The sequence below is a fragment of the Macaca mulatta genome, chromosome 4, assembly GCF_049350105.2.
Source record: "Macaca mulatta isolate MMU2019108-1 chromosome 4, T2T-MMU8v2.0, whole genome shotgun sequence".
Classification (NCBI taxonomy): domain Eukaryota; kingdom Metazoa; phylum Chordata; class Mammalia; order Primates; family Cercopithecidae; genus Macaca; species Macaca mulatta.
The window spans coordinates 27,411,987-27,438,038 of record NC_133409.1 but is presented as its reverse complement, the minus strand read 5'-3'; the positions used below and the strand labels follow the sequence as shown (position 1 = coordinate 27,438,038).

The window sequence follows — 26,052 nt, the reverse complement described above, 5'->3', positions numbered from 1 at the left end:
ACAAACAAAAAAAAACAAGACAAAAAAAAAGAAATGAATAAACTAAATCTCTATGTTTAATAAATCTCAAAAGCAACACCAAGTTAAAAAAAAGCCACACTGTAAAATGATATGCACAAAATTATATTATTTATATGAAGTTTATATATATGCAAAATAATACCAAGTACTGCTCCTGGATTCACACATACAAAATGGCCATGAGAATGATAGATACTAATTCAAGATAGTGACTACCTCTAAGGTAAGCAGGGACAGTAAAGAGGTGAGACAAGAGAGGGGGAGAGAGAAAAACTTGGAAACAGGCAACTGGAACAACTAGATTTGTGATGATTTATTTCTTACAATAATCGAAAGTAAATAATAAAAAATGTCACAGTTTAACAAAGCTGTGGGATGAACACTTGAATTGTTATTCACCACACTTATTTGAATGCATGAAACACTGCCATAATAAAATTTAGTGTGACACAATAAATATAAAATAGATTCTAACTAAAAAATTACTTTATGATGGTGATTATCAGTTGGTTCTTTGACTATGTGCTGAAACAGGTTCTTCTTTTGGGCTCCATTAGTGTTTAGAAGTAGAGGCCTGAAAACCAGAAGAATATGCAGTTCAGTGACAAACATACAAGGAATTTAAACTCCCTCTCTATTAACTTACCCAAACACACACACATGCACACTCACTTTAATAATGCATAAAAAGGTTCAGTAACAATAAATAAACTTAAAAATGATTACATCTTAGGAACAGAAACTGCTGGATGAGAATATCTACGACTTTCAATTCTCCATTTTTCTACACTCTTTTTGTTATAATAAACTATTCTCTCCAGTTATACTTCATTGCTTACTGAACTACACAACTCTATGAACTGTATTTATATAGAAAAAAACAGATAATATCATAAGAAATAATTAGTGGAAGTAGTTAAGGTCATAAAGCTCTGATCATAATCAAGTTTTCCCCAAATCTTAGTGTTACAGATCATTTTTTCCTTTCAACTATTCCTTTTGTCCATTATTCTTCTAATGTTTTCGCTGTGACGATAGTAGCTACTGACACAGGTATCACAACCCATGGTTGAAATACAGATTTAAAAAGACTATGAGCGGATTAAACTAAGAGAGGTCAAGTAAAACAAAGGTTGATGTTTTCTTTTGAACATATGGCCTCTTTTTAAATTTCCCTCACTCAGGCCTTCTAATGCTACTTTAATAATGTGAATGAAAAGTGAATATTCTTTATTAACTGTACGTATGTCTATAAAGTGACCATTTAGGCTATCCTTATCTCTCACAAACATCAGTAGAATGATAAAACTAAAAACTAATATCACTCTAGAGATTTTAAGAGTATAATTTAACTAAGGAGAATTGTTCTTTTGGGACAACAAGCATATACTCAGCTAATGTAGGCTACTCATAGTTAAACACTAACAAGTCTGACTGTCTATATACAGGCCATAATGCTATATCATAAAAACTTACCTTTTACGTTTTAAACTCACAAGTTGGTTATTCTGAACCAATGTAACAATAAACTGGACAATCTGAAAAAAATATAAACAAAAATTCTTTCATTATACTGTTAATTCTTCCGTCTCTATTACCAAGTCTTATAAAACAAATTCATATAATAATTTGTCCTCTATTCTAAGTCTCATAATTTCTCACATATTAACACTTGAAATCCAGGTGCACCTTACAACTGCTGTCTAAAGAAACGTACCAGCTTCCAGGAGTTTATTTGTTTTGGTGATAAGTACCAAACTTGCCTGGGTGTAGACCCCAACTTTTTTACTTCAAATACTTTAAAGAAGATTACATTATGGTGCAAAAGAGAAAACTGGTGTTTGATAGGCAACATTTTACTTATACCAGGTAACTGAGGCAAAAGAAACTGTCAGTTCCTTCAGAATAATCATAAAATTTTCAAGTTAGAAACAGTTGATGGGCCAGGCATGGTGGCTCATGCCTGTAATCTCAACACTTTAGGAAGCCTAAGTAGGAGGATTGCTTCAGCCCAGGAGTCCAAGACCAGCCTGGGCAACATCGTGATGCTCCATTTCTAAACAAACAAACAAACAAACTCTGCTTGCAACCAAAGAAAAAAAAAAGAAAAAGAAAAACGTTTATTGCCTGATTCTATAAAGATTAATGTTGAGACCTACCTGTCAAAACTTCCTGCTGACAAGGGAAGCTAATCTTTAATATTTGATTAAATTTAGAGAGAAAACTGTCAAGACACACAAACAAGCTTTCATATTTCATAGTAGTGTTTCTTAAAGTGTGGCCCATAAACCAACAACATTAGCTTAGGAACTATGGATATGTTAAATTCTCAATCCTACTACAGAATTGCTGAATCTGAAATTTGGATCATGGGATCCAGTAATGTGTGTGTTTAGAAAGCCCTTTAAGTGTGACTGGATACTGATGTGAGTATAAGAACCACTGGCTTAAGAGTATGTCTTGAAATTACATTGCCAACTTCCTAAAGGTGCTATAAAAGGTGAGGATCATATGGTAAACTATAAAAAGTAGTGTATCACTGAGAAGCTATGAATAAAAGCCAAAATTGATTGGAGCACTATTTAGACTCTGTGCAGAAAGTGTGCTTATAAGCTTTGTGAAATTACATGAATTAAATAGAGTATTATCAATTAAAAATATCTATTGTATAGCTTTTAACAGTGAGCATTTCCTCACAAAAAAAGGCTACTAAGAGGTCTGCCTTATAATCAGTATCAATTTTTCAATGGACAAAAATATAGACATTTTAACTGAAGAGTTTGATAGTATTAGAGTCTATGAAAAGGAGGGTAGCCGCCAAATTGCTTATGCAAGAGAAAATGCTAACAGTTAATGAAAAGACAATATGTAAGCTTAAAGATGTTTATGATACAACTCGACTTCAGTTTTTTTAATTAATAAATGTTATGGGAAAATTCTAAAAACTTCAGGTTGAATTTATAACAACATCAATCAGTGGCTAAATTAAATTTATTCTATATCTCAATTCTCTTTTGACACTTTTGGATCACATTATACAGGGATTTTTATCTGAAGAAGATAAGGCATCTAACACAGCATGTAACTTCTATACCTGTTAAGTCCTATAACTGGACCATCACACGTATTATTCTCAATTAATCCATGGCTGACAGTAAATTCCAGGAGCAGAGTAAAAATTATTGGTTGTTGTTATGCATTATATAAACACCACTCAACAAAGCACAGAGATTCAAACTCAAATTTTAGAAGACAGAATGTTAGCATTCATGAAAAACTGAAATGTCATATAGCTATTTTATCAACTATTCTTGATTTCAGGAAAAAAAAAAATCTACACATTATAGAGTGTTGTAAGTTAATACATTACCAAAACACTGTTTCTGAAAACTATTAACAGACTGTTTCCATAAAGTACAGGTTAAGGTACATCTATTGTTTTAAATCAACTATTCTTAACCAGGCTGCACATCAGAGTTGCCTATGAAAGTTTTAAAAATATGTGTACTTGGACTAAACACTTAGAACTGAATTCTACTACATTCAAGCTTCACTTGAACACTAATTTAAAAAAAAAAAAAAATTAAATCTATGCTGACTATAGGCCACAGGCTGCAACTACCATTCATCTCTGCTTTAAGCCTTCTCCATTAGACCCTGATCCTGTCAGTCACCACCCTATTTTTAGTTCAAGGGCCTTCTAAGCAGGAGCAATCAGAAGCTCCCCCTCAAAAAACCTGTTGCTTTAACTCAGAGTCTAGTTTACTCATGAGCAAAAAATAGCTGCCTTAATTACTATGTTTCATCTCTTATTAGCAAATGAAAGCTGATATGCAAAGATTAAATGACAAGGACACAATGAAATGGAGGGATTCCAACTCCTATATTAAATTTTTATCTCACATACTAAAATCTAAAATTCATTTTACTATGTTAACTGCTTTTCTGCACAGACTAATAACTGCATACATTGAGAAATTTTTTGAAGTCATAATTTGGTCAACTGATTTGAAAATATTTGTCATTTATCTTCTGAGACCTTAACTATGCCTTTTATAATAAAAAACAACAACAACAAAAAAACCCAGTAAGGCTATGTTTTCTAATTTTAAAAGAAATTGGTAGTGTATTAATTAAGCCCATAAAAATAAAGTATTTCAAAGTTGTTATATTAGGCAAAAGATTATTTACTAAAAGCTACTGAGACATTATCTGCAAGTATGGAATAACCATCTTTAGCTAGTGAGAAATTTTTTATTAAAAATATGTAACACTTGGCTTAATTTCATTTCATTTTTTACTTCGATCTGTGCATCCAATATGTAAGAAACTAAGATCAATCACAGATACTCAATACTGACCTTTTTGGGTCGCAAACTGTATCCATTAAACAAATGCAAATTACGGTCCTGGGGAAAAGAGCTTCTTACCTTTCGAATAACCTGTTGCTGTTGTGCATGCTTTGCTCGTAATTCTGACACCTCCTTCCAAAGGGACTCATTCTCACTATAATTTATTAAGAAACAAAACAAAACAAAAAAATCAGTCAGAAAACCAGACCACAATATCTTTAATTAAGAATACCAGACAACTTAACTACACTTATTTTTACCCTATATATATTTATGAGACTAAGAAAACTTTGGTTCAATTACACAGGAATGACAACTACCTTGACACAACTCCTGAATCATTCCTTTTTTTAAGAAAAAAAGGCAGAGCTTTGCTCTGTCACCCAGGCTGAAGTGCAGTGGTACGATCTCCGCTCATTGCAATCTTCGCCTCAAGGTTCAAGCAATTCTCATGCCTCAGCTTCCTAAGTAGTTGGGATTACAGGCATGTGTCACAACCGGCTAATTTTTTTGTATTTTTAGTAGAAACAGGATTTCACCATGTTGGCCAGGCTGATCTCAAACTCCTGACCCTCAGGTGATCTACCCACCTTGGCCTCCTAAAGTGCTGGGATTACAGGTGTGAGCCACCACGCCTAGCACCAGAATCATTCCTTCTTAAGTGTATTATCTGCTACTCATGGCAATATATACACAGAAACTTAAAGACATATGCCTACATCCATACAGTAGTTGGCAATTTACTACTTTTGACAATCTGGCTCATTACTTTTTGCTTAAAAAAAAATAAGCCAGTCTTTCGACTGTGGCTACCAAGTGAATTCAGGCCTTCCTAATCTAACCTTGCAAAACAAAGGGTAGTGATATATACCCAGTACTTACTATACTCCAAGCACTATGCTAGACATTTTATGTGTATTACTTATTTAAAACTTCTCTAAAAACCACCAAGAAATAAGTCATTATCTCTATTTTATAGATGAGGACACTGAGGTATAGAGAATTGAAGGGAATTGCTCAAGATCATACAAATAATTTGGTAAGTGTTGAAGTCAAACTAAAGTCTGTCAGATTCTAAAACTATCTTAAGATCTATCTCAAACAAAAGCATATGTAAACCACTAAAATGTTATTCTGAAAAAGCATATCCAATAATATGGATATTAACTTGCACAATAACTTGCCAAATATGAATAGCTGCTTCTTTGTTCACCTTTTTAAATTGAAACTGCATTATGCTGTTAAATGTTAGCAGCGTGGATAATGCTGAAAAGACGTGACAGACACTCTACCTATTAAATGCTTTAATTTTCCAACTTTTGTTAATCTCCACAAATCATCTTCTTTAATCCAAACTAATATAAAAGGAACTGCAGATTTACATATAAAGGTAGACCAAAGGAGATTTTAATATTTACTGAATAACTACTGTATTTTTCTGATTCAAATTTTAAAATGCTGTTACCTGCTTACTAAACAAAGGTGCGGTGGCTCATGCCTGTAATCCCAGCACTTTGAAAGGCAGATGTGGGTGGATCACTTGAGGTCAGGAGTTTGAGAACAGCCTGGCCAACATGGTGAAACCCTGTCTCAACTAAAACTACAAAAATTAGCTGGCACATGCCTGTAATCCCAGCTACTAGGGAGGCTAAGGCACAAGAATCGCTTGAACCAGGAGGCGGAGGTTGCAGTAAGGTGAGATCAAGTCATTGCACTCCAGACTGGGTAACAGAGTGAGACTGTGTCTCAAAACAAAAACAAAAACAAACAAACAAAAACAAATAAGGAGAAGAAAGTTTCCTCTAAGACACAAAAGATGATTTGGGGATCACTTTCTTTAAGGGCTAAAACTGTGGTCCAAGGAACTGGGTCAAAGAGCAGCTAGTATACACAAGATACATACAGTAAACAAGTTGTTAAATAAAGTACACAAAAAGGGAAAGCCTAAAGCTTATTTAAAAAAGAAATCAAAGTCATAGGTTCCTCTTTTAATGAAGATATTTGAGTTATGATTAACTAAAGTAATGTCCCACATTTGATATGGAAGAGAGAATACGTAAACTAGTCTTAAGCCCTTGGCACCTATTAGGATACAGAAAAATTCCAGCTACTTACTAAGAAGAGTAATACATCATCTACTCTATATACAAGTTATTAGTATGGCAAGTTAGAATAATGGTACCAAGAAATGTAGTAAAATACAATGAAGCATCTTTCTGTAGATAAAAGGTCTGAATAACACTTTTCCAAGTCTATATGAAATAAGTATTAAGCAGGGCAACTCTCTTGTATTATTGTTTTCTGATTTTTTTGTGTCCTACTTTTTCCTAAGAGCCCACCCAGAGAAGTCTTAAGCAACAGCCACTAAACAAAGGATGGGTAACATACAGTGTTTTTATGTCATATGCCCTCATTGTCTATGAACACAATATGAGCTAACCTAAGTAGAATGCTATTTCCTACATCATCTTAAAGACCTAATGTTTATCGCTAAGACTTATACATCAAATTGTTTTGATATGCTTAGGTTTATAACTTCTTCTATCATAATTAAAACAATATTAGGGTAAAGTCTATGGCCACAAATCAAAGTAAAGGGAACCAATACTTACAGAAAAATGACCTTTGATCTTGGCTTCAACAAAGTGATCTGAGTACTTACAATAAAACATCAGACAACCTCCAAACCCAACACACACAGACAAATACCCAATTCCCACATTAAAATTATATTTGGAAATAAAACTTTACCTTTTTAATTCAGAAAGCCTGGACTCAATAGTTTCCTGTTTTATTTGAACCTTCTGAGCACTACTTATAATTTTTGTTAAATCTTCCTGACGAATTTTATTTTCTTCTGGTTTTGAAGATGAAACCTTTGAAAAAGTAAATTTAGAAAATCAAAGACACAGTAAACACTCATGATTGTAACTCAAAGCTTCCCTATCAGAAGAGGTTTTCGTGGCCTGTTCAGGAAGTGAGATCTGGTTCCAAAAGCCCGGGATGAAATGCTAGGGAAAGAATAAACTTCAGAACTCAATGGGAGGGAATGTAAGGAATAATGTACTTAAAAAAATGTTTTTTAATGTGAAAAAGTTTCCACAAGCAGGAATATCTTAGGGTCTTTTATTCTCCCCTTATGCCAAACTCCTTGCAGTTTCCCCCAAGCCTCTTTATTGCCACATTCCACATTTAATTAAATTTATGCAGTAAGAGGTTCATGCTAGGCCATTTTCTTCCATGGTCCACTCCTTTTATAGATTTAGTAAAATATCTTGTTTTACCAAAAGATATTATGCATTAAAAATGTATTACTGAATGTATTTCTGAAAGCCTACTATGTGGGCATATTTATATTATTAGAAGAGACTTATTGTAGGCACTGGATATACAATAGCAAACTATAGAAAAAGCCTTCCAGGGAGCTCACATTCTAGCAAGAACTTATTTTACTTTATTTTATTTTTAAGCTAACTTAGGAAAAAAATACAGGGAAACAAGTAAAACTTTACTTTCCTAATTCATCCCAACAAGGAACAGTTGTGTATTTCTGTACTTTCAACAGTTGAAATAAAAATCTTGGTCAAGCACACTCCAGGTCAATACCCGAATCAGCTCATGTTCACAACAGCTCACCTTCCTTTTAATGTTCTCCAACAAGTCATCCTGTCCTTGTTTGAAGTAAGGATGCTGAAATTCTACAGGACCATCTCTTTCTTGCTTTACAATTCCAGAGTCGATATGTACTACTTTACGGAAACCATCTGAAAAAGATTCAAAATTCAAATGACTAAAATAAACGAGTCAAAATTTGGTGGTGCTGGTATGGAATAATTTTCTTTACCACCCTAATGGGGGAAAAAATGGCTTCATCAGTAGCTGATAATACTACTCCAAATAAACTGCTGTCCATACTCACACATATTCAGTTGCCTCACAAAGCTTGCCATGTTATTGTGCTTGAAATATTTGGGAAGAATTTCTTTTGCAAATCGTTGCTCATCCAAGACCAGAAAACTCTGGCCATTCTACAAGGGGGAAAAAAAGAAGAAAAAGTCAAATAATTAAGTTCCTATGACACATGGTGATATATTTATACATCCCAGAACTGTCTTGAGTAGTCCTTCCTAGATGTCTTCAGACTAACATTCTATTCTTGATAACAGGAACAACAAACGAATTGCAATTAAGTACCAAACTGCAACTAAGCTTTTTGATGTCAACCTCAAAAGTTTAGGAATATATCTCAAACCAAATGCCACATCACACACTATGGTGAAATATTAGAAGAATTTCCACTAAACCAGAAATGAGAAAATGAAATACAATTATGTAGCCAGCAGAATTAACATTGTTTTAAAACTAGTGCAATAAAGACCAAAAAAAAAAAAAGAAAAAAAGATTTTGAGAGGAAGTACCATTTTATAATTACTTGCAGTAGACATAATTGTATCTTTGTACAATCTATTTATTTATTATTTTTTATTATACTTTAAGTTCTAGGGTGCACGTGCACAATGTGCAGGCTTGTTACATATGTGCCATATTGGTGTGCTATACCCGTTAACTCGTCATTTATATTAGGTATATCTCCTAATGCTATCCCTCCCCCGCCACCCCACCCCACAACAGGCCCAAGTATGTGATGTTCCCCTTCCTGTGTCCAAGTGTTCTCATTATTCAATTCCCACCTATGAGTGGGAACATGTGGTGTTTGGTTTTCTGTTCTTGCGAGAGTTTGCTGAGAATGATGGTTTCCAGCTGCATCCATGTCCCTACAAAGGACATGAACTCATCCTTTTTTATGGTTGCATAGTATTCCATGGTGTGTATGTGCCACATTTTCTTAATCCAGTCTGTCACTGATGGACATCTGGGTTGGTTCCAAGACTTTGCTATTGTGAATAGTGCCACAATAAACATACGTGTTCATGTGTCTTTATAGTAGCATGATTTATAATCCTTTGGGTATATCCCCAGTAATGGGATGGCTGGGTCAAATGGTATTTCTAGTTCTAGATCCTTGAGGAATCACCACACTGTCTTCCACAATGGTTGAACTAGTTTACAGTCCCACCAACAGTGTAAAAGAGTTCCTATTTCTCCACATCCTCTCCAGCACATTGTTTCCTGACTTTTTAATGATTGCCATTCTAACTGGTGTGAGATGGTATCTCATTGTGGTTTTGATTTCCATTTCTCTGATGGCGAGTGATGATGAGCATTTTTTCATGTGTCTGTTGCCTGCATGAATGTCTTCTTTTGAAAAGTGTCTGTTCATATCCTTCACCCACTTTTTGATGGGGTTTTTTCTTGTAAATTTGTTTAGAGTTCTTTGTAGGTTCTACTTTGTCAGATGAGTAGATTGAAAAAATTATCTCCCATTCTGTAGGCTGCCTGATCACTCTGATGGTAGTTTCTTTTGCTGTGCAGAAACTCTTTAGTTTAATTAGATCCCATTTGTCAATTTTGGCTTTTGTTCCCATTGCTTTTGGCATTTTAGTCATGAAGTCCTTGCCCACGCCTATGTCCTGAATGGTATTGCCTAGGTTTACTTCTAGGGTTTTTATGGTTTTAGGTCTAACATTTAAGTTTCTAATCCATCTTGAATTAACTTTCGTATAAGGTGTAAGGAAGGAATCCAGTTTCAGCTTTCTACATATGGCTAGCCTATTATTAAATAGGGAATCCTTTCCCCATTTCTTGATTTTTTCAGGTTTGTCAAAGATCAGATGGCTGTAGATGTGTGGTATTATTTCTGAGGGCTCTGCTCTGTTCCATTGGTCTGTATCTCTGTTTTGGTACCAGTACCATGCTGTTTTGGTTACTGTAGCCTTGTAGTATAGTTTGAAGTCAGGTAGCGTGATACCTCCAGCTTTGTTCTTTTGGCTTAGGATTGTCTTGGCAATGTGGGCTCTTTTTTGGTTCCATATGAACGTTAAAGTAGTTTTTCCCAATTCTGTGAAGAAAGTCATTGGTAGCTTAATGGGGATGGCACTGAATCTATAAATTACCTTGGGCAGTATGGCCATTTTCATGATGATTCTTCCTATCCATGAGCATGGAATGTTCTTCCATTTGTCCGTGTCCTCTTTTATTTCACTGAGCAGTGGTTTGTAGTTCTCCTTGAAGAGGGCCTTCACATCCCTTGTAAGTTGGATTCCTATGTATTTTATTCTCTTTGAAGCTATTGTGAATGGGAGTTCACTCATGATTTGGCTCTCTGTTTGTCTGTTATTGGTATATAAGAATGCTTGTGATTTTTGCACATTAATTTTGTATCCTGAGACTTTGGTGAAGTTGTTTATCAGCTTAAGGAGATTTTGGGCTAAGATGATGGGGTTTTCGAAATATACAATCATGTCATCCGCAAACAGGGACAATTTGACTTCTTCTTTTCCTAACTGAATACCCTTGATTTCTTTCTCTTGCCTGATTGCCCTAGCCAGAACTTCCAACACTATGTTGAATAGGAGTGGTGAGAGAGGGCATCCCTGTCTTGTGCCCGTTTTCAAAGGGAATGCTTCCAGTTTTTGCCCATGCAGTATGATATTGGCTATGGGTTTGTCATAAATAGCTCTTATTATTTTGAGATACGTTCCATCAATACCGAATTTATTGAGAGTTTTTAGCATGAAGGGCTGCTGAATTTTGTCAAAGGCCTTTTCTGCATCTATTGAGATAATCATGTGGTTTTTGTCTTTGGTTCTGTTTATATACTGGATTATGTTTATTGATTTGCGTATGTTGAACCAGTCTTGCATCCCAGGGATGAAGTCCACTTGATCATGGTGGATAAGCTTTCTTTCTGATGTGCTGCTGGATTCGGTTTGCCAGTATTTCATTGAGGATTTTTACATCGATGTTCATCAGGGATATTAGTTTAAAATTATCTTTTTTGTTGTGTCTCTGCCAGACTTAGATATCAGGATGATGTTGGCCTCATAAAATGAGTCAGAAGGAGTCTGTCTTTTTCTATTGATTCAACAGTTTCAGAAGGAATGGTATCAGCTCCTCCTTGTACCTCTGGTAGAATTCGGCTGTGAATCCGTCTGGTCCTGGACTTTTTTTGGTTGGTAGGCTATGAATTATTGCTTCAATTTCAGAGCCTGTTATTGGTCTATTCAGGGATTCAACTTCTTCCTGGTTTAGTCTTGGGAGAGTGTATGTGTCCATTTCTTCTAGGTTTTCTAGTTTATTTGCTTAGAGGTATTTACAGTATTCTCTGATGGTAGTTTCTGGGGGGTCGGTGGTGATATCCCCTGTATCATTTTTTATTGTGTCTATTTGATTCCTCTCTCTTTTCTTACTTATTAGTCTTGCTAGCAGTCTATCAATTTTGTTGATCTTTTCAAAAAACCAGCTCCTGGATTCATTGATTTTTTGAAAGGTTTTTTATGTCTCTATCTCCTTCACTTCTGATCTGATCTCAGTTATTTCTTGCCTTCTGCTAGCTTTTTAACATAAACGCTCTTGTTTCTCTGGTTCTTTTAATTGTGATGTTAGGGTGTCAATTTTAGATCTTTCCGGTTTTCTCTTGTGGGCATTTAGTGCTATAAATTACCCTCTACACACTGCTTTAAATGCGTCCAAGAGATTCTGGTATGTTGTATCTTTGTTCTCATTGGTTTCAAAGAACATCTTTATTTCTGCCTTCATTTTGTTGTGTACCCAGTAGTCATTCAGGAGCAGGTTGTTCAGTTTCCACGTAGTTGAGCAGTTTTGATTGAGTGTCTTAGTCCTGAGTTCTAGTTTGATTGTACTGTGGTCTGAGAGACAGTTTGTTATAATTTCTGTTCTTTTACATTTGCTGTGGAGTGCTTTACTTCCAACTATGTGGTCAATTTTGGAATAAGTGTGATGTGGTGCTGAGAAGAATGTATATTCTGTTGATTGGGGTGGAGAGTTCTGTAGATGTCTATTAGGTCCGCTTGGTGCAGAGCTGAGTTCAATTTCTGGATATCCTTGTTAACTTTCTGTCTCATTGATCTGTCTAATGTTGACGGTGAGGTGTTAAAGTCTCCCATTATTATTGTATGGGAGTCTAAGTCTCTTTGTAAGTCTCTAAGGACTTGCTTTATGAATCTGGGTGCTCCTGTATTGGATGCATGTATATTTAAGATACTTAGCTCTTCTGGTCGAATTGATCCTTTTACCATTATGTAATGGCCTTCTTTGTCTCTTTTGATCTTTGTTGGTTTAACTGTCAGATTTACCAAAGTTGAAATGAAGGAAAAAATCTTAAGGGCAGCCAGAGAGAAAGGTCGGGTTACCCACAAAGGGAAGCCCATTAGACTAACAGCAGATCTCTTGGCAGAAACTCTACAAGCCAGAAGAGAGTGGGGGCCAATATGCAACATTCTTAAAGAAAAGAAATTTCAACCCAGAATTTCATATCCAGCCAAACTAAGTTTCATAAGTGAAGGAGAAATAAAATCCTTTACAGACGAGCAAATGCTGAGAGATTTTGTCACCACCAGGCCTGCCCTACAAGAGCTCCTCAAGGAAGCACTAAGCATGGAAAGGAACAACTGGTACCAGGCACTGCAAAAACATGCCAAAATGTAAAAAGCATCGATGCTAGGAAGAAACTGCATCAACTAATGAGCAAAATAACCAGCTAACATCATAATGACAGGATCAAGTTCACACATAACAATATTAACCTTAAATGTAAATGGGCTAAATGCTCCAATTAAAAGACACAGACTGGAAAACTGGAGAAAGAGTCAAGACCCATCAGTGTGCTGTATTCAGAAGACCCATCTCACGTGCAGAGACACACATAGGCTCAAAATAAAGGGATGGAGGAAGATCTACCAAGCAAATGGAGAACAAAAAAAAAGCAGGGGTTGCAATCCTAGTCGCTGTACAATCAATTAAAAAATCCTTTAAGAATTCAGTGAGATACGTGGTTAATAAATTAATATTAAACGTCACTAGTGTTTTTCTCTACAAAAAACAAACACCTGAAAACACTACAAAAATAAGTAATCAAAGTAGCACGGTACTGGCATACAGACAAACATATAGATCAATGAAATAAAACAGAGCCCAGAAATAAACCCTGCCAAAGGACTTTTGGCAAGTGTCAAGACCATTCAATTAAAAAAGGACAGTCTTTTCAACAAATGGTGCAGGGAAAACTGCGTATCTACATACAAAAAAAGAAGTTAGACCCTTAGCTGATACATACCATATATAAAAACTAACTTCAAATCAATCAAAGATCTAAACCCAAGCACTAAATAAACTTTTAACAGTAGTAAAGCATGACATTAGATTTAGCAATGATTTATTGAATGTAACACTAAAAGTACAGGCAACAAAAGCAAAAACAGACAAATAGAACTACATCGAATCTAAAAACTTTTATGAAAAGAAGACTACCAACAGATTTAAAAGACAACCCTCAGAGTGGAAAGAAAGTGCAAATCATATATCTCAAAAGAAGTTAATATCCAGAACATAGAAAGAACTCTTAAAATTCAAAAACAACAAAAGACAAAAAAAACCCCAAACAACCCGATTAAAAAACGAGCAAGGAACTGAGTAGGTATTTCTCCAAAGAATCTATACAAACTGCCAATAAGCACATAAAAAGACGGTCAGTAACACAAATCATTAGAGAAATGAAAATCAAAACTAAAACAATATACTACTTCACACCCAGTAGAATGGCTATTATCAAAACCACATAAAAAAAGTTTTGGCAAGGATGTGGAGAAATTGGAATCTTGGTGCAATATTGGTTGGGAATGTTAAAATAGTGTGGTTGCTGTGGAAAACAATATGATAGTTCCTTTAAAAATTAAACAAAGAACATATAATCTAGCAATTCCACTCCTAGGTATACACTCAAAAAAACAACAACAACAAAAAAAAACAACAATAACAAAAAAAAAACATAAAAGCAACGACTTGAACAGATACTTGTACCCCATGTTCACAGTAGCATTTTTCACAATAGGCAAAAAGTAGAAGTAACTTAAGTATCCACCAATACATTGTGAAACATGTATGGATAAAATATAGTATATACATGCAATGAAATATTATTTCACCTAAAAAAGGAAATTCTCACAGCTACAACATGGAAAGAACTTTGAAAACTTTATGCTGTGAAATAAGCCAGTCACAAAAGAACAAACACTGTACAATTTCCCTTATATGAAGTTTTCATAATAGCCAATTTCAGAGACAAAAAGTAGAATGGTGGTTGTCAGGGGCTGGGGAGAGGAAGGACTTGGAAGTTATTGTGAAATGTGTATAAAGTTTCAGTGTGGAAAGATAAAAATTGTTCTGGAGATGGGTGGTGGTAATGGTTGCCTAACAATGTGAATCTAACTTAACAAACTTAAAATGGTTAATTTTATGTATATTTTACCATAATTAAAAAAATTAGAAACTAAAATGGAATAAAAAACCCAATAATAATAGAAAAATGTTAAGTATCTAAAAATAAAATTTAAAAATATACAGGAACTTTAAAAATATTAAAACTACAGAAATATAAAAGGAAGACAAATGCAGTATCATAAAGGTGTCAATCCTCTCTAAATTAACCAATACATTAAATTCTCTATTAAAAAATGATTTGTGGAGTAAAGGTGAATTGATGCTATTATAACCAAACATTAGGTACTTAAGTTCGTTTGTAAAAATAATTACTTAACAACAAACAAGAAAATATTCAGAACAATGGGGAGTATTTTAACCTTACCCAATATAGATTATAAAATCATAGTGTCAACAATTTAGTACAAAAGAAAAAGTGATTAAATAGATTAATGGACTGACTAGAGAGGATAGATGAACCAGCAAATCTATTTGAGAATTTACCAGGTAGTAAGTCAAGATGGCATTCAAATTAGGGGATAATCAGAACAGAAAAGGATTAAGAAATTTTCCATTTGAGAAGAAAAATAAGAGCTCAATGCCCTCTCACTCTTTACAACCAAGCTTTTGGAGACATGACATAATAAACAAAGAAGACATATAGATAAAATATAAATTTATCCAGGGAGACTGCTAGCTTCTTACTCTATCTCTACTCTCCTCTACTTTCTTCCTAACAGAAACACAATTTTGATGAAAAACACACTGTGAAATTTAGCAGAGGCCCAGACTCATAATTGAAGAATGTAAAGCAAAACAAGTAATGATTTTCCCTTATTAGATTAAATTTACAACCCTTGACAATAACCAGGATTGGCAACTAGGTAATCATCAAAATTAAAATGCATACACCTTTTCCTACCTTAAAAGAACTTTCCCTCTTACATCTTCTTTTTCAATCTACCCATTTGTCTTTTCCTTAACTGCAAAATTTAACAAGCAGGTATTTTAAACCCCCCTTCTCCAATTCAGGACCATCCACTTACTCTCACTAAAACTGGTTTTGGTTCCCTCACTTGACTGAAACCAGATTTCTAAAATGTCAAATGTCAAATTCAATGCCCTCTTTTCAGTCCTGATCTTCCTACACCTCTCTGTGGCATTTCATTTGGTGCAACTAACAATTACCTCCTTAAATGTTCTACTCTCTGGGCTTTGATGTTAAACACTATTGAGTCTCTTATCTCTCATATTTCCTTTCAATTTCTTCCACCTATCAAGTAAGAGGTAGCTGTGTTTTCTAGGTTTTTATCCTTGATCATGGCGGCATTGATATTCTTTCCTTAGACAAAGGAAAGACAAAGGAAAGAATATATATATATTTATATCCACAGTAGGGTATCTTATTATTGACTTTATTTTATATGATGATAAACACATCTACATCCCTGTCCATGATCATCTCAAATTACACACTTCAATTTAAAATTGTTAACATTTTTTACACTATGTTAACTCAGTATGTTCTCAACCCATTTCCTGTTTCCCCTGAAGTCAATCTTTTCTTGTGTCTTCCATTCTAGTAAGTCCCTTTCCCACTAACTTACTCGACATTTGATGTCAAGAAGAAAACATGAAGTTAAAAACTCTCAATTCTAACAGCTAGTAAGAGGGAAACATTAAAAACATTCCCTTTAAAAATTAAGAACAAAGCTGGAATCCCACGATAATTGCTACTATTCACTCTTAGTTACTGCCAAAAGAAACACTGAAGGCATAAAGGTCTGAAAGGAAGAAAATAAATATCAATCACAGATACTATGGGTGTACTCAGAAAACTGAAATCAGTAAAATGATTTGCTCACTGATTATCAATTTACAAAAATTACTTGTATTTCTAATTACCAGCAACAGTTAGAAATCGATTTTTAAGTCAAGAACACCAGTTACAACACATATAAGATATCCAGGAAGAAAATGAACAAAGATCCACAAGGCCTAATAGGAAACATTTATAAATCAACAAAACGAATTTAGAAATATGCCTTGTCACGAGAATACACAACATAGAGATATCGATTTTCCCAAATCTGATTTATATAGTTTTGATGCAATTGCAGCAAAAATCCAAAAGGCTTTCTTTTTTTAATGGAACTTGATTTTAAAACGTATATGGAAGAGCTAAAGACCAAAAATAGTTAAGGCACTCCTGAAGAATAGATTACCCTACAAAAAGACTTTTTCTGAAGCTACAGTAATTAAGACAGCAGAAGACAGGCACAGGATAAACTGTCCAATGGAATGGCATAAAGACTCCAGAAACAAAACCACTGAATGTTTGTGTCCCCCAAAATTCTATGTTGAAACCCTTGCCCCTGATATGATGGTATTTGGAGGTAGGGCCTTTGGGAGGTAATTAGGTTCAGAAAAGGTAATGAAGACAGGACCCCCAAGTTAGGTTTAGTGTCCTTATAAGATGAGAGAGACCAGAACACACACACACTCTCTCTCTCTCCACCATTGTGAAGACACAGAGAGAAGGCAGCTGTCTGCAAAGCAGAGAAAGCTCTAACGCAGGAACTGAAATGACCAGTGCCTTCATCTTGGACTTCTCTGCCTCCAGAACTGTAAAAAATAAATCTCTGTTGTTGAAGCCACCTAGTCTATGTTATTCTGCTACAGCAGCCCAACTGATTAAGACAATATCTATATGTACTTGTGACGTAAGACAGAAGTGGCAATACAGATCACTAGAAAAGGAGGAACTACTCAGTAAAGGTTCTAGACAACTAAAAGGTAAAAAACCACAAACTGGAAGATATGGCCAACACATAAACTTGAAAAGTGAGTATGTAGAATATATAGGAATTCTCACAAACAATAAAAAAAAAAACCAGAAAAATGGCAAAACAAACATTTCACAGAACAGGAAACACAAATGGCCAACAAACGTGAAAAGGTTTTAGAACTCATTAATAATCAAGAAAATATAAATCAAAACCTCATTGAGACAATGTTTTATCTCAATTAGATTGGTAAAAATTAAGAACAATACACAGTTTTGAAGAGGCAGATTAACAGAAAATCTCCTACATGGCTAAGAGTGGAATAAGCTGGTGTGGTCTCTTTGGAAGATAATTTGCACTATCCTGAGGTTAAACATTTCATACCCTATATCCCAGCAATTGATGTGAGTGTACAGACCTTAGAGAAACTTGCTTATATACACCATGAGAGACATACAAGAATATTCCTAACTGCATATGACACAGTTGATCTCTTTTCTGAGCCATTTTCTTTAATTAATTTCTATGAGTTCACTCCCTTGATTTTTCCTTCTTTTTCACTGTTCACTGTTTCACTTTTTCACTTCTCAGCGTCCTTTGCTGACTTTTGTCTTCAGACTCTCTAAATGTTGGAATAATAAATCTTTTGGTTCCTTCTATCTTCACAGATGATGATTTCATTTAGTCTCATGGCTTTACCAGTTACAAGGTCCAAACTCCACCATGAATGCCAAAGTCTTATACTCAACAACCTATTCAACATTTCCACTTGGACATCTTGGAGTATGGAAGTCAGTCAAGCTGTTCAAAAAATTCCTGTTTTTTTTTTTTTTTTTTCCTAGCACTGCACTTCCCCATCCCTTTTGAAATTAGGTGTGGCCATATGACTAGGCATGGTCAAACTTAAGAAAAATTAAACAACTTTCAAGTTGTTTCAAATACTACTACAGATCCGTTTTTAATCTCAAAGTTAATATGCCAAAAAGAATCTCTAACTTATCTTCCCTCAGCAAATGGATTTATCCTGTAGTTCAAACCAAATTTATGAATCATTTTTAATTGTCGTTCCTCCAACCATAGCCAATTTATCAATTTATCAGCAAATCCTGCAGCTCTGCCTTCAAAGAATATTTCAAAGCTGACTACTTCTCAATACCTCAACTGCTGCTACCTTAGTCTCAACCACCAATATTTTCAATACCATATAGGAAAACTGTGATAGTTTTCTAACTGGTCCCCTCATTTCCAATCTTCTTACTACAGATCTAGGGCCCTACACCATCTGCTCCTCCCTACCTCCCTACCCTCACTCTCCTATTCCCTAAAGATACTCTAACCACATGGGCCTTCCTGCTTCCTTGAATAGCCACATTCAAGGCCTTTCCTTTTGTCATTCCCCTCTGTCTGGCCCATCTTTTCTAATCATTTAGATCTCTCCTCAAACATCATCTCCTTGGAGAGGCTTTCCTCATCACCTTACCTAAAATATCCACAAATCCTAGTTTGTTTATGGGTCAGTTATCAATTTATTGCTCCAAATTCATTCTTCATTGTCTGCTCTACAAGCATAGAGCTAGATCCCTTAAATAAATATCTTTATTTTTCTAGGTACCATGATGTTAAGTTTTGTCAGCATGGGATACTACAGAGATATTACAAGAAAAAGGAGTTCTTGTTCCTGACTCATGTATCCTTGGCAAGCTTCTGCAGTGGAGGAAGGTTCTCCAGTGCCTAGCTCTTGATATTAATGGTAGTCAGCAACACTCAAAGGCCATCAGCTTTCCCTGGTGCTCCCTCTCTGGGGAGGTTTCAAAGCAGAGTATCTCTAACAAGATATCTCCCCATACACAGTTTTTTAGGGTACTCCAGAACAGGGATTTATAAACTTTTATCTTAATGGGACAAATAGTAAATTAGGCTTGCAGATTATAACATCATAACTCTACCTTTGTAGTGAGAAAGAGATATAGACAATATGTAAATAGATTGGGCATAGCTGTGTTCTAATTAAACTTTATTTATAAAACAGCTGGCAAAAGGACTGTAGTTTGCCAATCCCTCACCTAGAGGGCATATTCCCCAGCAAGTTTTAAAGGATGCATTTCCAGTAAGTTCCACCAGAGCAACACCAGTGACTTCTCTGCTACTGAGTCATGGCCATATCCTCTCCAACAAGGTAAGAATCTTAGCCTTGGCAAAAAGGGTTCTTACTTGGGCACTCTATCTCAGCCATATCAGTAGTAGCTGCTTCTTAAAACTATTCCTGTATTCCCTGAATTTTCTTTAATTTCCCTGATAAAATCAGTAACTCTATTAAACTTACCCTCTTGAAAATACCTATGGCTTCTGACTTATGATTGGACCTTAATCAATACACAGTTTATCTTGCTTTTTTAAAGGCATTTATCACTAACTGAAATTATATTAATTGTGTTTTGCTTGCTTTTAATTTTTTTTTTTTTTTCTTTTAAGAGACAGGGGTCTCAGTATGTTGCCCAGGCTAGCCTCAAACTCCTGGGCTCAAGCAATCCTCCCAACTCAGCCTCCCCAGTACCTGGGACTACAGACATGCACCACCACACCCAGCTTGTATTTGCTTACTTTTTATTTATTAATATCCATCACTCAAATGTAAGCTCCATAAAGGTAGGCACTTTGGTTCACTACTGAATGAATTCCTAATACCCAGCACACTATCAGGTCATAACAGATTCATAACAAGTATCTGTGACTGACTAAATCTTTGGCCAAATAAACTGAATTTTTAGAATTTCATCAAATTTTATTTGATTATATAAAATAGGAAGATGACAATAATCTCTTGCTTATACCTGTGCTCACTCTCTCTCACAAACCCTCCTTATTCATTCCCATCACTCTATCTCTGCTTATTGTATTCCCTCAGTCTCTATTCTAAAATTAGTAAATAACTTGGAGTGCAAAAATTCACCTTCCTCCCTTTTAAACCTGTGAGGTTCAAGCAATACAACACAGAATCTCCCTCTCTCTAAGTATTTTACAAGGATCAGAAAACTACTACTGAGTGAGGTGGGAAAGACAGGCACCTTCTCCTTAAACCCTACCCAAAAATGTTGGCAAGATTCCAAAGAGTAGAAACGGTAGTTACTCTCCAAATTAACCATTTGGCACTCTTGGTTTAGAACACTCAAAATATTCCTAATAATCTAGTACTTCAGCCACATTACTTTAAAACATTTTTCAGAACAGAAATTTGTGACTTACCAATCTATAATTTTTTAATATGTACCAGCCAATCCTTTGGAGTCTTTAAAAGCTCATTCTTTCTCTTATATATACACAAGTAAAAATACTTGAAAATCAATCTTTCAACTTTTCTGCAGGTCTATCTAAGTTGGATTTTACCCTTATCTTCCCACACTTGTAGTCTTTCTTATTTTCACTTTGAAACACTGAAATAATGCAATGGTTGCTGGGATGTTCAAAACAATACTAGTACTTTGTGAAGTCCAAGGGCCTACTGCTCAAATTCATCCAAAACAGCTAGAAAACAATGGAAAAATTCTCTTTTTGCTCTCTCTCCCTCCTACCTATTTCCTAATTCATTTCTGCTGACATGAGGGGTACAGAGAAGCAGAGAATACCAAAGGGCACAAAAAGGGGGAAAAGCTGGGTATGAAGTCTTTGGTGGAAATCACTTCATTTTCTCAAACAATCTGAAAAACAGGGACAAAGGTAACAACACTGACAAAAGAATGACCCTCCAGTTCTTTCCTTCTTTTACACTGCTTCACTTCAGCGTACACTGGTTATCACATTTCATTAACTTGTAAAGGCTGTTTTTTACTATATAACTTCATTTAACCTCTACAGCCTTGTCTCTGAATATCAAGTTTCACCAGTTGCTTCCAAGCTAATATGTGCCCTCTCTTTAGGACACTTAAGATTTAAAACAGCTTTAGGTTGTCTGACAGTACAATCTCTGTACTTGATTCTGACAACAGACTATCAAAGCCAAGAGCAGTTATATAAAATTTTACATTTAAAGGAAATGTTAAAAAATGAAACTTTTCATTTTTCTTTTTCAGAAGAGTAAGGATAAAATGGAAGTATGTAAAACGCTCTTTCTTTTCTGTTTGTTGTTGTTGTTTTGAGACAGGATTTTGTTTTGTTGCTCAGGCTGGCTTGCAGTGGTGTGATCTCAGCTCACTGCAACCTCTGCCTCGTGGACTCAAGCCATCTTCCCTCTTCAGCCTCCTGAGTAGCTGAGACTAAAGATGCATGCCACCATACCTGGCTGCTTTCTGTATTTTTTTGTAGAGACAGGGTTTCGCCATGTTGCCCAGGCTGGTCTCAAACTCCTGAGCTCAAGCCATCTGCCCATCTTGGCCTCCCAAAGTGCTGGGATTACAGGCATGAGCCACCGCACCTAGTCACGTTATGCTTTCTTAAAGACAGTCTGGAATTAAGGCATTTCTATTATTTTAGAGTCAGTAACACATTTAAGTATAATTTCAATTGTTCAGATCATTATATTCTTGTATTTAATGGTGAGAGGTATTATTTCACTTTTTAATTTTGTCATATTGCAAACTTCAAGGAAAATTAAAGTTATATAAGTCTCCAGAGATATTATCCAGAGATAATTTGGATAACGCAGTTGGTTTTGGAAAAACGCAGTTAGTAAGAGTTTTTTCCCCTTGCCTTACACTCAAGGTAGAGAAATAAATTATTTTCCACCACTGAAAAAAAATTGCACAAAAGGTTGTCTGGTTCCCAAAACAACTGCTTCTTCTAAAAGTTCTCAATGATTTTCATAGTACAAATGCTAAATTAGCTCAACAGAAGTAAAACACAAGTTTGAAGGAAACCAGAAACCACCATAAATAGCCACTTTTAAAAGATGAGAGTACCTGGGCACCTGTGGCTCACACCTGTAATCTCAACACTTTGGGAGGCCAAGACAGGCGGATCACGTGAGGTCAGCAGTTTGAGACTGCCTGGCCAACATGGTGAAATACCCTCTCTACTAAAAACACAAAAATTAGCCAGGCATGGTGGTGTGCATCTGTAATCACAACTACTCAAGAGGCTAAGGCAGAAGAATCGTTTGAGCCCAGGAGGCAGAGGTTGCAGGGAGCTGAGATCGTGCCACTGTACTCTAGGGTGACAGAGTGATACTCTACTACAAAAAAAAAAAAAAAAAAAAAAAAAAAAGAATGTGATATAATCTCTGCCACTTAGAAATTCAAAGCCTGCTGAGGACTATTATATCATCGTTCCTACCACTCTCATTACATTTTCTAGGGATTTCATTTATTCATCAAAGAAAAGAGAAAGATGAAAGTAACTTATTTTGGTTTTTCCACCTAACATTATTGTTAAAGTTTTACTTTTCAGTGTTAGCACTGCTTTTAGAAAAATTAATGGAGAGCACGAGTGAGACAACTAAGCAACTAGGCTTAGCCCTAGACAACATTTATTCAGAATTGTCCACTGACTTGTGGCAAGCAACATTTTGGTATAAAACTAAATATGATGTCAACTTGTATTGTCTAGTTCTATTGGTGGAAGACTGATCTGGGAGCTCAGAAATCTATTAGGGTGGGGGCGTCCAATCTTTGGATTTTCCTGGGCAGCACTGGAAGAATTGTTTTGGGCCACACATAAAATACACTAACACTAATGATAACTGATGAGCTTAAAAGCAAAACTGCAAAAATATCTCATATTTCTTTAAGAAACTTTATGAATTTGTGTCGGAACGCATTCAAACCCATCCTTGGCCACATGTGGGCTTCGGGTTGGACTAGCTTATGTTAGAGTCTCATCTACAATCTTGGCGAGCTGTATAATTATGGATAAATAATCTCACCTGTCCAAGCCTCAAATCCTCATCTATACAATGATGAGGCTAACCTAGTTGATCTCTAAGATTCATTTCAAACATAATTTTACCTTCATCATTTCTACCACTCCATTACATTTTCGAGGGATCTCATTTATTCATCAATTATTAAACATCTACTGTGTCTCCGCCACAGTGATCTCACTGAGCTTACATTTTGATTGTCCCATAGGCATATTAGAAAATTAGTTAACACATAAGCTTAAAGTTAGTAATGGGATTAAAAAATGGTTAAGTGGCTTATTTGGCTTAGAACTCACAGAATGATGCATTTGTGGATCAGTACAAAACTCTCCACATTTGACACTGCTCAGAAAATAAGAATGCTATTAAAACAGTTACTAATCAGAATTTAACAGGCCTACGACTGGCATGATACTCTTATTAAAAGCAACTGCCAATATATATGGCCCCTATTTCTGGCCTGTAAAAGACAAAAAGGTATGATAAAGTCAGCTTTCGTGGGGAGAGAATCTCAGTCCGATCTCTAACACGAATACATGTCTGAATGACAGTCTGTGCTGACCCTTCTTGTCAACTTTTAATCCTTCTAACTGATGAAAAGCATGAGACATGTGTTTATTTTAAGTACATGCTAGTGGCTGGCTTTCTTATTTTCACCTAGCTTTGTACAATTGTACAGAACTCATTAAATTCTTAATACAAACACTCACACAATGCCCCCGCCCCACCACCTCCCCGCACTCAACTCCAAGCAGGGAGTGGGGCTAAAAGGATAACTCAGTTGCTCATAAGGAACACACAAAAATTAAACCCTAGAAGGAAGTTAGAAAAAAGAACAAATAATAACACAAGGCAAACTATGCTATTACAGTAGTCAAAACTTCAGGGTCTTAATATGGTGCTCACTCCCTGTTAAGATAAAAGTAAATAAAACTGAGAGTTCCTATAATAGGAGGAGAACAGGAAAGAAAGGAGGACGGGAGATAACATTTACTCAGCACTTAACAGGTGCCAGGCACTATGCAGGTAGTTTTCACTTACTCTTCTCAAGAACTACACACATGAAAATATGCCTCAATAGGTGATCATCTACAATAAGGGTTAACCACTTCCCTTCATAAAATGATTCCAACAGCCTAGGATTGTATTCTAATGTAAAGGTAGTGTGGATGTAAATAATCATTCTGCCTAGAATCTTGTATTTGGAACTGAAAGAGGTCTTGGGTCACCTAGGCAACCCATCCATCTTACGGATTTAACTTAGGCCAGACAAGAAAAGGGGCTGGACTAAGGTCATCCTTGTTTACAAGCAGAGTTGAGATCAGACCAATAATCAACACATCGATATGCCCCTCTGCTGGTAACAGTTCAGTGAAATTTAGTAACTACTAAGTTACTGACGACCTATTAGTACTTTATTAAAACAATCCTAATAATCCGACTATACAAATAGCACAGAATCTCGAAAGAATGTGTTAATTTCTATATATTTTTAAAACCAACTGATAAGCAGTAATCTGCGTTTGAATATATGTCTATTTCCCTGACTGCTCTCCACATAAAGATCCCAGATGCAAAGCAGTGTTGGGGGAACGGGGAGGGGGTGATCGGTCGCTGAGGTAAAGATCGCCTCCTGTAAAGCCCCAGGTCGATGATCCTGGCCCTGGACTCCCCGTCCCCTCCGCGATTTGTAACCCCTGAGCCGGGCGGGAGGACAGAGGATGAGTGTGCAGTAAAGAGGCTCCCGCGCCCTCGGCTCGCCGATTCCCCTCGCGACGCCGGGCCGGTTCCGAACGCGGACCAGACCGTTAAGGGGCTGCCAGGGCCGCTACGCCCCGCGCGGGCCGCCCCTCCCCCACCGCGGCCTGAGGCGAGCGGCGCTGCCGGCCGGGCCCCCGCGGCTCCCCTAGCGAACAATACAGGGGGTCCCCCGCGAGGCCGAACACCAAGGCCCCGCACCGCGGGCCTCGCAGGCAGCGTCGAGCCGCAAGGCCGCGAGAGACCACCCCGCGGGAGAGCGAGTGAGGACGCGGTTATTCAGGGGGTGCAGAGGCCGCCGTGGCCTGACCGTACCTGGCTCCAGGTGATGAACTCGTTAGTGTGGGTTTCCTCCACAAGCGTCCACAGCTTGCTGAGGAAAGCCGGCACGTTCGAACTCTGCTTCATTGTTAACGCGGCGCAGGGATTCCAAATTCTAGACCCGAACGCGGTGGTAGCGGCGGCAGCAGCTCAGGCAGCAGCTCCCCGAGAACGCCCACAACGCAGGCGCAGCAGATCTTGGTCCCCGCCCCCCAACCCCGCCAGGCGCGCGGCGAGGCAGAGAGGCCGGGCGGCCGCACGTGACGGACAAGTCCCCTCGCTCCGCCTGTGCGCGCAGTGGTTCCGCGCCGGTCCCGTCCCTGGCCAATCCCAGGGGCCGACCACACGATGGAGAAAAGCGATTGGCTGCTGCTGACATGAAGGGGGTGGGAGCAGAAGGGGGTGGGAGCAGAAGGGGGCGCTGCCTTCTCATTTGCCTTTTATACAGAAGCTTTGATGGTAGCGGATCTTCGGCTTGGGAGACCGTGTTTGGACGTTTCACGTGGAAACAGCTTATGGTTTCTGGGCTGTGGCTGGGAGGCTACAAAAAGCCCTTCGGGGCCTTTGAGTCATAAGTTTGGCAGACAAAGTGTGGTTTGCACCAGTTTAGAGAAGATCCATTCGC

At 36.8% G+C, this 26,052-nt stretch overlaps 1 protein-coding gene across 4 annotated transcripts in view; it reads right to left on the bottom strand.

Moving 5' to 3' along the window:
* Positions 1-25,600, bottom strand: part of HSF2 (heat shock transcription factor 2) — a 37,799-nt gene extending 12,199 nt beyond the window's left edge. For all 4 annotated transcript variants that reach the window (XM_001108944.5, XM_015137504.3, XM_077999322.1 and 1 more), the window contains exons 1-7: positions 25,422-25,600; positions 8,293-8,401; positions 8,010-8,137; positions 7,125-7,249; positions 4,452-4,527; positions 1,498-1,559; positions 508-595 (exon numbers count right to left, since the gene is read on the bottom strand). In XM_001108944.5, coding sequence (XP_001108944.3) covers positions 508-595; positions 1,498-1,559; positions 4,452-4,527; positions 7,125-7,249; positions 8,010-8,137; positions 8,293-8,401; positions 25,422-25,514 — 681 coding nt within the window. In that variant the 5' untranslated portion in view covers positions 25,515-25,600. The remainder of the gene's footprint in view (positions 1-507; positions 596-1,497; positions 1,560-4,451; positions 4,528-7,124; positions 7,250-8,009; positions 8,138-8,292; positions 8,402-25,421) is intronic.
* Between the last annotated feature and the right edge of the window lie 452 nt (positions 25,601-26,052).